This window comes from Medicago truncatula, chromosome 4 (genome assembly GCF_003473485.1).
Source record: "Medicago truncatula cultivar Jemalong A17 chromosome 4, MtrunA17r5.0-ANR, whole genome shotgun sequence".
NCBI classification, from domain to species: Eukaryota; Viridiplantae; Streptophyta; class Magnoliopsida; order Fabales; family Fabaceae; genus Medicago; species Medicago truncatula.
The window spans coordinates 45,799,966-45,812,584 of NC_053045.1; the positions used below are offsets into that span (position 1 = coordinate 45,799,966).

The window sequence follows — 12,619 nt, forward strand, 5'->3', positions numbered from 1 at the left end:
ACTATGCTGAGGGCACCCACCCAAGTCTACTTGGATGGAGTGTGTCATTGGTTGTGTAAAGAAGATGAAGAAGATAGCCCTGATGGACCATGTCTGGTGTCATTTTACTTGAGCAATGATGTGTTCTTTGAGATGATTGTTTTGATGAGTGTGTCATTGGTTGTAACAATCATACCCTCAGACTTGGACGATTGTTTTGATGTTAAAGCTTTGTGGATAAACTTGGCGGTGTTATATGAGTCCATTGCATTGTTCTCATATCATGAAGAGACGACTACTTTTCACGTATCAGTTTTGGGCGAACTTGGTATGAAGGAATCGTGGACCAAACTCTTCACTTTTAGGGGAGAAGGGGGAAATATTCTTCAAAAGATAAGATGCAGAACTAGCTTGGTTTAATTTAAGGACTCAAAATGATCGAGGAACTTTGTTATAATGGAGGCAGTCGTTTTGGTCGGATAATAATATACATGGAAAACATTCTTACAGTTGGAGGAGCAAGTAATTAATGGCTATTCTTGTTTTCACCAAGAGGTAATTGATTGTGGTTATTGGGATATTGCCTTGTTTAGTCTCTTTCTATTTGCAAGCTAACTTGGTGTCTATATCAATGAAAAGAATGATATATCGCCTTTACCTAATGGCCTCTAGTTTTATGAAGAAAAAAAACTTGATATTCTAATGAGCAATAAATCTCCATTTCAATTTTCATTACATTCTGCTAGCAATATTTATCTACTATGTTTGGCTTTCTTCTTTATATTTCATTTTGCATTTCAAATCCAAATTAATAAATTGGGTTTGTTCAAGATTGATGGCTTAGTTCAAATGAACTACTCTTCTTCATGTCCCCTTTACTACAAGGAATGATATCAGTTTCAGCTATTTCACACAAAACTGGTTGTTTGTTTTGGACTCCATTATGATTTTTGTCGGGTCAAATCTCAGGGTTCACATGAGGTCTTGGACTGAATGGCCTGTATGAATTCCCCAATCTAGTTAATAAGTCTCCAACATAGTTTCCTCATCACTCAATTATATTGTTTGTTATACTATTATTTCCAAACAACCACCTGACTCTACCTTTCTACGAGGTTTTGGTTGTGTCCGAAAACGTCCTGTAATAAGCGTAAATTGGATTGTTGTTTTTCTTGGCTACTCCACTGCTCAGAAAGGCTGCAAGTGTCTTTCTTCTCATGGTAGAATCGTTAGTTTTTATTTCAAAGGATGTCATTTTTTATGAATTCAAATTTCTTTACAAGCATTTGTTTACTGCCTCGTCACCTCTCTTATGTGATTTCCCTTACTTAGTTACTTGATTAACAAACTGAATTTTTACTTGTCCTTTGTCTGGCTGGTATTTAGATATCTTTTGTTTTTGTTTTACTGTTATTTTAATTGGTATGGACTGAATTTAAGTAGCTTTTTAGTGTCACTTTGAGCATTGGTGTTTCCATCGTCATGGAATTGAAAACATTAGCAATTGAATTTGAAGCATTGAAGTAGAAGCTCACTTACAGCTCTATTTATATAATCTACTCACTTTTTTTTTTGGTTCCATCTCTATTTTGGCAGGTTTATTGATGACGGCGTGTACGGTTCTCTATGTTGCTCCTCCCTCGCGCAATTTATTATTCTGTTCTTCTTCCTGCCTTCTGTTCTTTTTTGCAGTTCTTGATGTTATGGTGTTTATGGCTTTTGATGTTTGTTGTAATGGTGACGGAGAAAGGTGGAGATTATGATTCAGTGGTGTTATGTCTTAACTGTGGGGTGCTGATATGGTGAGAGGTGAGGTGTTTTATCTTGTGATATGTATGCTCAATAATTTGAATGGATTCTGTGCTATCCAAAATCGAACTTGTTAGTTTGAATGTATTGTACTATTATCCGCGACTTGTAACGAGCTTATTAGTTTGAATGAATCATACTATTATCCACCACTTGTCTAGTGGGTGAAACCATGTGGACAATGATGGAGTGTGTAAAGTTGGAAAACCATTGATTCTATATAGAAAAGTCTTATGATTCTTCATTTGTATGAAAGAAAAATGATTTGTGGTGGTATTTTATATACATCCTATGCTGTGAAATTTTTATTGTTGAATATCATCTAATGATTTAGAATTTGACAGGAGTGACTGCAGACTAAGCTTAACTAAAATGAAGTGTGGTTCACATTGACAAATGCCATGATATGCGAACACGAAATGTATACTGATAGTCTTCATGATATAGTATAGGTAAGAAAGTTGTAATTATAGAATGTGAGCAATTATTCAATAATTTACAAAGAGCATTCAAAAGAACTAAGCATCTCGCTGATTCTATATGTTATTCATAAGACAACGAAGCTCATAACTTCAAGCTAAATTCAAAGATGGAAGTGGTTAATAATAATATAAAGAAAATTCAGAAGGACTGAATTGAATTTGTGTATAAGGAGTTCATACTTATTAGACTCTTAAAAGTAATTAATTTTAAAAACAATGAAAATGTCAAATGAATTATTTTCATAATTGCATCTTTCTCTTGCTAACATTCCATTAAAAACCTGAAAAGATTAAAACACATTATCATTTCTTAGCTTAAAACACAAAGTATTTTCAACCTCATACTATTTTCATAATTGCAACTCTCCATCTTCTCACTTTTGTATTTTAGACAATATCATTTCTTTAAAAAACACATTAAGCATTATACTATTCACTAGCATGAATATTAAAAATTTAGAAAAAATAAATTTTATATTAGTTATTTTTTGAAGGAATATTTATATTGTGAAACTGTACTGTTTAGTGTTTCTTGAGCTTTCTTTTGTTTCGACAATGTCAACTATATACTTCACTCTGAGGAACATCACAAAAATACTGCAACTTGCTCCTCACATACGTTCCTTCACTTCTCAGACTAAAACCAACGACACGATACCACAATCACTATACCAATTGAACAAAAAAATCTCCCATTTGATTCGAACCGGTAGATTAACCGCAGCAAGAACACTATTTGATTCCACCAACCACCGTAACACAGTAACATGGAATTCCATGATCACTGGATACGTTCAACGGCGTGAAATAGCAAAAGCACGCCAACTGTTCGATGAAATGCCTCTTAGAGATATCGTGTCTTGGAACCTCATTATATCGGGGTACTTTTCTTGCCGTGGAAGTAGGTTTGTTGAGGAAGGGAGGAAACTGTTTGATATAATGCCGCAAAGGGATTGTGTGTCGTGGAATACGGTTATTAGTGGTTATGCGAAGAATGGGAGGATGGATCAAGCGATTGAGATTTTTGAATCTATGCCGGAACGGAATGTTGTTTCGTGTAATGCTGTGGTAAATGGGTTTTTGTTGAATGGTGATGTGGATTCGGCTGTTGGGTTTTTTAGGAAGATGGGAGAGCGTGATTCGGCTTCTCTTAGTGGGCTTGTATCGGGGCTTGTTAGGAATGGGAAGTTGGATATGGCTGCTGAGATTTTGGTTGAGTATGGGAATGAGGGTGATGAGAAAGATGATTTGGTGTATGCTTATAATACTTTGATTGCAGGGTATGGTCAGAGAGGAATGGTTGAAGAGGCGCGGCATGTTTTTGATGGGGTTATGAGTGATCAAGGTGAGGGAAATGAGGGTAAAAGGAGATTAAAGAGAAATGTGGTATCGTGGAATTCGATGATGATGTGTTATGTGAAAGCAGGAGATGTTGTCTCTGCTAGGGAACTCTTTGATAGGATGGTGGAGCGAGATGCTTGTTCTTGGAATACCGTGATTGGTGGCTATGTTCAAATAGGGGACATGGAAGAGGCTTCAAAGCTTTTCTTGGAAATGCCAATTCCTGATGTGCTTTCATGGAATTCAATAATATCCGGGTTTTCTCAGATTGGTGATTTGAAACGTGTGAAAGAGTTCTTTGAGAATATGCCCCACAAAAACCTGATCTCGTGGAACTCGGTAATAGCTGGCTACGAGAAAAATGAAGACTATAAAGGTGCTATTGAGCTATTTTCTCAGATGCAGCTTAAGGGAGAGAGACCAGATAGGCACACTCTGTCTTCAATTCTTAGTGTAAGTACTGGGTTGGTTGATCTTTACCTTGGTAAGCAGATACATCAGTTTGTCACAAAGACTGTTGTTCCTGATTTGCCAATAAATAATTCCCTCATTACCATGTACTCGAGATGTGGGGAAATTGGTGATGCACGCCATGTGTTTAACGAGATGAAACTCTATAAAGATGTGATAACTTGGAATGCAATGATTGGAGGTTATGCATTTCATGGCTTTGCTGCACAGGCTCTAGAGCTTTTCGAACGAATGAAGGGGCTTAAAATTCAACCTACCTATATAACCTTTATTTCAGTTTTGAATGCTTGTGCCCATGCAGGATTAGTTGAAGAAGGAAAGAGGCAATTCAATTCCATGATTAATGACTATGGTATTGAACCACGGGTTGAACACTTTGCCTCTCTTGTGGACATCTTGGGACGGCAGGGACAGCTTCAAGAGGCTATGGATTTGATTGTTAACATGCCAGTTAAACCAGATAAGGCTGTGTGGGGTGCTCTACTAGGGGCTTGTAGAGTGCATAGTAATGTAGATTTGGCCCAAGTAGCAGCCAAAGCTTTGATCCGTCTTGAGCCAGAAAGTTCAGCTCCTTATGCGTTGTTATTTAATCTTTATGCTGATTTAGGACAGTGGGATGATGCCGAGAGAGTAAGAGCGTTGATGGAAGAAAATAATGTCAAGAAGCAAGCAGGGTATAGTTGGATAGATTCTACCAATCGTCAATGATAAATTTTTCCATTTTGAAAAAACTTCAATCAGCAATGTAGATCATATCATGCCACTGTTAGAGATGCGTCTAATCAACTTAGTCAACTTCATATGGTCAGATAGGAAAATTGGTCTTGACTGATTAAGTAGATAATGACATAAAAGTTAATTTGATATCGAAGAAATGGTACGTCTTTGGGATGATATTTGGAGGTAAGGACAAGTAAAACATTGTAAATCTGTAGCTGCTGGCTACAGTCCTAAATGTTATAACTTTTTTGTTTCTTCTAATAGATCTATTTGCCGGTGTCAGCAGCAAGGGACTCCAGCCTTTGATGGCTGCAAGATTGGTATGTTATTACAAATTCAACTGCTTCTCGATTAAATATTTGTTGATGAGATATGTATCTTTTGGTAAATATATATGACCTTATACGTGGAATCTTTCATAAATTACTAATGCAGTCCTAAACTTGATATAAGAAAACCTATTCAATTCCATTACTTGTGAGAAAGAAGAAAATAGAGGTAAACATTGAGTGGGTTTTTGTTTTAGTGGCCAATTTAAGTTTGTTAATGTAACGTATGAGATAACTGATATACAAATGAATCCACCAGTTGTGCCACCATCTTGATGTAGCAGTAGGGAATGAAAATGCCGATACCGAAGGTGGTCAATCTGATGAAGTATTTACAATCTCATAGATTTTGAAAAGGCAAAAGGAACTAAATTTCCGAGTTTGTCACTTATTGTGTCCGATTCACTCTACCATATGCAATGGTAAAAAATACAAGGAACACTCTGTTGCATTGAAAAGTAGACAATCTTGTATACCTTTGCTCTTGTTCATTAATATATCTGGACAACTTGATATCTAAATCATTTACAAAAACGTATTTCAGATAAAAGGAAAAGAACAATGTGCTGCACAGGCTTCTGATGAACTTGCAGATAGCACTTTGAACAGGGTAAACCATAGTTTGGTGCATATTAATATCTGAATAGCAGAATCTAATGTGTAGAGTATTAGTGTCTAATTTATTCAAAATGTGCAGCAGAAAAGGGAAAATGCACAATCTTCTCAGTTATTTGCACATCCTCCTGGATTTGTAGAAGAGATACAAAGTTGGGATTTCCAGTTCATTGTTTCCATGCACACCAGTGAATGACTCGATGCTACGTATTTCCTGTTCTTGGTTGCATCATTACCATGGTTGCTCTTGTAAAGAAAAGGAAAGTCTATTGTGGGGTAAATATGGGTAATACCGGTTATGGGCCTGTGGTGTGGTGCAACTGCCACTGCATCGTTGAAAATGGAGAACTACAATTGGGAGATTCTGCTTGGTTTACAAACAGTCAAGCAAGTGGGTGTGGATTGCAGCAATGACATAACAGAAGAGAAGATGGAATGGAGTGAAAAATTTTAGATGCTTGTAAAGTTGTAAGGAACACATGATTATTTATTGATTTTGGTCATTTCTGTAAGGGCATATTGCAACAGTATGATGTATTTGTGACATGTCAAAGTGCCACTCATATAATGAGCTAGCTACGGTGAATGAATTTGGCAGGCTACAGCAGCTTCTGCTTCTAATGTGAATCTTTTCAAACTTATTAATTTTATTTTTTTGGAAGATGTGGATTTTACCTACTCAAATGTAGAGTTAGCTTCAATTTTATGAGTGAAAACAAAATCTGTTTCAAACTTTAGACCAAACAGATTTTTCCAGATTGAATAAGAAGGAATTTGTGCCAAATCTGCGTGACTGCACCAAATATGCAGATTAGTGAGTTTTTAACCAAATTTGCTTCCATTAACTGTAACCACAAAACAAATTGAAAAGGCATGCTATATAACAGGTAGAATCTTATTTTGGCTTGTTCAATTTTAATTCAAATTTAAGGACCCTTGCAAGAAATAGTAAGAAGAAATACTCGAGATATGAGTGGTTTGTAAACTCGAGATATGAGTGGTTTGTAAACTCGAGATATGTGTAAGTGTCCTTAAATGTGGTTTGTTCAATTTTGGTTTGTAAATTGATTATGGTTACACAAATGATCGACACTTGAAAGTTGAAACCATAATCAATTTACAAACCACATTCCTACAGCTCCTAACTCCTCAAACTAAAGTCATGTTTCCTTTAGTAAGATGTTCTGATCTCTAGCTCTATTTACCCAATCAGAAGCTCCATGAGAAATGTGCTTGAAGTGTTTTGTTCAGTCCTTTTTAAGGGAATGTCCAATTACCCAACTAAATCTTTAATCTGGATTTATTTTGTACCAGATTCAATTCGATCATCCTTTTATATTTAATAAAACCACTTCTTGCCCATAAGTCTTGACATTCATCTCTGGTCTCTACTCTCCGCTCAACCACCGACAAAGTTGATTAGGTGAAAATATAACAAGAATCGTATAGAAGTTTGGCCCTAGTGTTTTTTGTACCCGTGTTATAATGGAGCTTTATATGCATGGGTAGAAGAATGTCACGGGAATAAAGTATTAGCTTATTAGTTGTTTATTTTAAATACTAGTTTTACCTTATGTAATTTTATCCTTTTAACCTTGATGAATTTAACAACGCTTTTTGTCTCATTTGGTAATCAATCAATATTTTAACAATTATCTTATTCTCTCTAAAACTCTCGTTCTTTAATGTTCTGCGCATAATTTCTCACCTTGGTTCCTGCTGCATCTGTTTGAGAAGTGTGAAAGTTGTCGTTAGTTAGTGTTTGAAGTTAAATGTTCAAATAATTTTTGACTTATTGACAATATGCTCAAAAGAAAATGGATGAGCTGTGGCATAAGCTTTATATATCCTTTTTTTTTAATGCAGAGAAAAATATAGCTTGACAATGTAAAGTGTGGGTACATGAGTTTTATATACCAAAGTTTTATCAAAACTAGAAAATTACAAATTCAGCAACTTCAAGTCCCTAACTGGCAGACCCTTTGTGAGACAAAATGTGTGGGAGAGGGCGTGGGAGAGAAGGAGGAGGAAGGAAAGCCACGAAATTGGCAATGTTCAATGCCACGGTGTAATACATGTGGCAAGTTAAGATGCAACGTTATTATTATTATTATTATTATTTTTATATATAGCAAAGGCAACACTAGTTCATTTCATTCAAAATCAACGGATACATAGTTGTCAGTACATCATATGATGCAACATTATGTTTACCACAACATCATTTGACAAACCACATTTAACAATTTACAACAAGGACTAAATTGAGCGCTTCTAAACAATGAGGGACTATCATGGAGAAGTAATATAAGGAGGACCAAAACCAAAAATGTGCACAAGACACTGAAGCCTGTTGCACATTTGCAAAACCTCATCTGTGAAATTTATAGCCATTTAAGCTTAGTAGCTGATAATTTTTGGATCTGTTATTAAAATCATCTGATTCATCTCCAGAGCATCATGATCATCTTAACTCCTATATTTGCTTCAAACAAAACAACTGACAAACAGAGCTAGCTGTCAATCTGAATGTGTAATTTAAGCATGTAAAACTTCATGTCATGAAATAGGAAAACTTGTCACTAAAAACAAATCAACAGGTCTGCTCTGAGGTTTTCTCAAAGGGTGGGAGTCTTTGAACTAGAGACAGAACAGATCATAATTATCTGTGGAAAAGTGGAAATTTGATTATTTCAAACCAACTACATTTTCAGAACAATGTTTTGCAACCAAATCAGTTTGACATAGACTCTACAAGTATGCACGAAAGCTAAATAAAGTGTATCCTAAACAGGGAGGCTTTTTTATCATAAGGGTGTATTCAACTGTGATTTAATTTTGAAATGCAATGTGGAGGGATCATAAAACATTGAAATATATGGTTGGATGCACCTTTACTTTCTTCCTTTAAAACCAAATTCACTTTACAAGATCTTCTTTCCTGAACAGAAACCTTAACACCATCATGATTGCACATCTATTTGGCAGCTAGCGCACCAAATACAGGTTAGCTGAATGCAGAATTACTGATGCAATTTTAGTAGCTTAGCATGAAAATATCCTGAATGCCATAACAAAAGTTTGAAATGATAAATAAAGAATTACATTCCAGAGTTGAACAATTGTCATTAGACTTAAAGGACAACACCTCAGAATGCAAATGAGATACATTCATTTTGACTTGATGCTGGGTTCAACAGGAAAAAGGAAATAATAATTAAACTAAAACATCAGCCGGACAAAAGATGTAAATGGCCATAGACTTGATTGGATACAAATAATATTTAGGTTGTAATACTCACAAATCTGCCAAACAGATCAATCTAAACAGGATGCTCAAACCCTAAACAGATCAATCTAAACAGGATGCTCAAACCCTAAACAGATCAATATAAACATGATGCTTCAAGAATCATTGGGAAGAACAGCAAAATGTGTCCAATTAGACGAATGCGCTAATTAATACATAATGATTTTCAACGATTACATCTCACTTGTAGTGTGAAAACAAATCATCAAAGACACGTCGTGCTTGTCAATAAAAAAAACTTTTCACTGCAATGAAGATAAAACATAATTGACTATGCTACAAAAAACTACAAAGAAGTGATCCTCTTGGTTTATAATCAAGAAGGCACTGGTAAAGCACAAAATCCTTCATCATTTTTAGACAATGAACATCAAAAGCAGATTTAATTTTCCTGTTTCACCTCACAATGTCTGAGAGTTTTCTTCTGTATACTAAAGAATAATTTGGCAAGCTGAATTGTGGATAAATTCACATCTGAACTACTGAGGTGGGGCAGAACCAACATTCCCCAAACCCATCTTCTTCCCCAACAACGTAAGCTGCTCTACGAAGTCCATTCCGGTCAAAAGTTCAGTTGTTCCATATATAATATGCTTGGGAGGCTGCTGATTTTGTGCAAGCTCTTGCAAACTACAATATTCAACATAATTACCACCACCAATCATGAAAACAATTGCTTCCTTAAATGGACCTTTCAAATGGTTGCCACTTGCTCCTGAACCAGACTTAGGAGCACGGGGATCAAAAGCCATGTACATATCTGTCTCAGGATTTGGTCTCCCTTCAATCAAGGCTTCAACAGTCCTTGCCAATGCTAGCTGCCTGTCACTAGATAACAGATTTTTGACACCAGCAGTCACCGCACTTATTGACTGTCCATAAAGCTTCTCGGCCCAGTCAACAATATTACTTCGGCTAGCAGAATTTGCATTTGCCAACGAAACATTCAGAGACTTAATCTTTTTCACATACTGAAAAGCAGCAGTATCAACCTCACACTCTCTCAGCGCCGTTTCCACAGACTCCACTTCAGTCGGATTAATGGTTTCCGATGAAATCAGATACATGATGGCAAACCGAAGCTTATCCATCTTGGTTCCCTTCCCTCTCAGCACACCGAGAAGTTCAGTCCTTTCAATACTCCCTCTAACCATCATGTCATTCTCCTTCTTAGCATAAGAATCAAGGGACCTCTCCTTGATCTCTCCCAACAAGACAGTAGCAATGTTAGTATGTTTATCAATCACCTGCTTCCTCTCAGTCAGCTCAGGCAACGAGTTAACCGCATTCATCAAATGCTTCGTGTTACCAATCAAATCCGTCCCATCAAACTCCGCACCGTGATTCCCTCCAGTCCTCTTATTCACCTCATCAACATCATTCTTATACTTATTCAGCTGAGTCTCAATCTCCACAGCAACCTCCGGAAACTCAAGCCCCCCATTTGCAACCCAAAACGAATCAGCACTATCCAACTCATAAGATCTCATCCCACCTTTCTCCCCTTGAACACTCAACCTATTCAACTTCAACCCAAGCACATCATGAACCAACGGCCTATACCTAAAATCATGCTGAATCGCAACCGGCAGCTCAAAATTCCTATCAAAAACACACAAAACCGGCCTCTGAAACGAACTCACAAAATTCCCACCTTCAGTAAACAAATTATTCTTGGACAACAAATGATCCCTAATCCTTTGATCCAACGAGGTGGCCACCATCTCAGCTGGTCCACCACGAGGACACCTAATAACCGGCACAACACCAAGCGTCGCCAAAACACAAAACAACCCATTAACAATCCTCTCAACAATCTCCTCAATTTCACGATCACCAGCAGACGGATCATTAAGATTCAAAAAACAAGATTTCTGAGCCAACGAAAACAAATTATCTTCAAGTGTAACAAACTCAAGATACTGATCATGAACCTTTGAAATTCGCTGAATCGAATCCGAAGCTATAGTCCCCGAAGCAAGATCTTCAAGCATCGGACGAGGAATCGATGTTGAGAAATTGAGATGGAATGATTGATAAAGCGATCGTGAAGCATCTGCGATGATTCGTTGAACGTTGGATTGAATTGGTTGAACGAAATAAACGGCGGGAACATCGTGAACGGGTTTGCGATCTTTGTCAATGAGGAAATAGAGAGTAACACCATGTTTACGAAGATCTTTGACATGAATTAATGGTGAGAGAATGTTTTGACAGAATTTGTCGTAGATAAGGATCTTGTATGCTTCTTCATTCGTTGTTGTTGTTGTTGTTGTTGTTCCTGTTATTGGTTGGTTTAGGTTTAACATTCGTGCAATGCATTCTGAAAAATTGAAAATGGATTGATTGTTAATGGAATTGTGAAAATGATGAAGAGATTGAAAATGGAATTAAGGGAATTGAGAATTACTACTTACCTGTTTGTTTCTGACGAAGATTGAGAGACATGGTTTTGCTTTGCTTGCAGTTTCGTTCTTCTGATGATGCAGAGTGAGTTGGGATTTGGGTTTTCAGATCTATACTCCTTTCTTACACTTCTTACATATGTGTGTGACAATAATTTTACTTCGGTTAAAGATGGAATTTTAATTAATCCTTTATTTTCACTAATAATTTACAAAAGGTTTTTTTTTTTTTTTTTTTGGAAAAATGTAAATTTTTTAAAAACTTATATAGAGATTAATTTGCAATATTTGAACAGGTAAATATAGATTAGTGTGTAAATTTATGAATCAACACACATAATTTGAAGAAAAAAACTAAAGTGAAGATTCATTTTCATTCTTCACAAAACACGTTGGAGTCAAATTAGTCATCTATAAATAAAAAGATCTTCTTTACTCCCTTACAAAATTAAACCGAAATAATTTAGTCTTTAAATCAATTTCTTTCGTTGAACCTATGACCCTATGACGTATATTGTTGATTTGACTATGTGGCAATAATCGTCTCAGTTAAATGTCAACGTAGAATTAAAAGAATTTTTAAGGGATAAATTAATCCCTCATTTAAAAAAAGAAAACAAAATAAGTAAAAAAAAATGAACAGTTTCACAATAAGAAAATGAATGATTGTGTTTAACGCACAAAGAAAATAAATGAGCCGTTTAACGCAAAATCAGTTAATGAGTTGAGAAATTGAAAAATTCTAAATACACAATCTTTTGTTTCTTGCTTCTATTTTCGGCGAGTATTAGCATCGACAATGATTGTTTCGATCGGAGAAGATGAGTAACCAAAAAAAGTACAAATTCGGTCTCTTAAAAGTTAATAAGGTATTTCGAAAAGTGAAATAGGTCTTCAATGTTGTTGCCAAGGGTTGAAAAACCACCTTCTGATTGCTCGATCGCACTTCTTGCTCCAGAGTTGTCAAAATTCAGAGCATGCACACCACAAATGATCTTCATTAATGTGTTGGCCTTTTGTGATTGCTAGTGATGCACACCATCCTTACTTCTACGCACACTGCACTCTTTGACAAGAGGTTTAGGGTTGTCGTATGTAGTACGTGCACCACACCTAGCTCCATGCATGGCGCATGTGCTGACGAAAGTTGGATTCTTG

The 12,619-nt window shown here is 36.2% G+C and overlaps 2 protein-coding genes across 21 annotated transcripts; one reads left to right on the plus strand and one right to left on the minus strand.

Annotated features, from left to right (window-relative positions):
- The first annotated feature begins 2,713 nt into the window (after positions 1–2,713).
- LOC25493330 (pentatricopeptide repeat-containing protein At1g62260, mitochondrial) lies at positions 2,714–6,391 on the plus strand. Of its 20 annotated transcripts, XM_039833252.1 has the most exons (5): positions 2,714–4,985; positions 5,067–5,122; positions 5,238–5,300; positions 5,391–5,741; positions 5,832–6,391. In XM_039833252.1, the coding sequence occupies exon 1, from the start codon at positions 2,826–2,828 to the stop codon at positions 4,788–4,790; it is 1,965 nt and encodes a 654-aa protein (XP_039689186.1). In that variant the 5' UTR covers positions 2,714–2,825; the 3' UTR covers positions 4,791–4,985; positions 5,067–5,122; positions 5,238–5,300; positions 5,391–5,741; positions 5,832–6,391. The 20 variants fall into 20 exon arrangements, with proteins under 20 accessions (XP_039689186.1, XP_024636328.1, XP_024636332.1 ...); XM_024780560.2 differs by having other exon boundaries at positions 2,714–5,122; XM_024780564.2 differs by having other exon boundaries at positions 5,238–5,741.
- A 2,741-nt stretch (positions 6,392–9,132) lies between these two features.
- On the minus strand, positions 9,133–11,634 carry LOC25493331 (SEC1 family transport protein SLY1). Its single transcript, XM_013601811.3, has 2 exons — positions 11,474–11,634; positions 9,133–11,379 (listed from the first exon to the last, which is right to left on the minus strand). Exons 1-2 carry the CDS (start codon positions 11,502–11,504, stop codon positions 9,536–9,538), a joined length of 1,875 nt encoding a protein of 624 aa, XP_013457265.1. The 5' UTR covers positions 11,505–11,634; the 3' UTR covers positions 9,133–9,535.
- Positions 11,635–12,619: the final 985 nt, after the last annotated feature.

Coding starts and splice junctions, on each gene's coding strand:
- LOC25493330 (XM_024780556.2), top strand. CDS start 2,826: ATGTCAACTATATACTTCACTCTGAGGAACATCACAAAAATACTGCAA.
- LOC25493331 (XM_013601811.3), bottom strand. CDS start 11,504: ATGTCTCTCAATCTTCGTCAGAAACAAACAG. Junction 11,380..11,473: donor TCTTCGTCAGAAACAAACAG/GTAAGTAGTAAT, acceptor TCAATTTTTCAG/AATGCATTGCACGAATGTTA.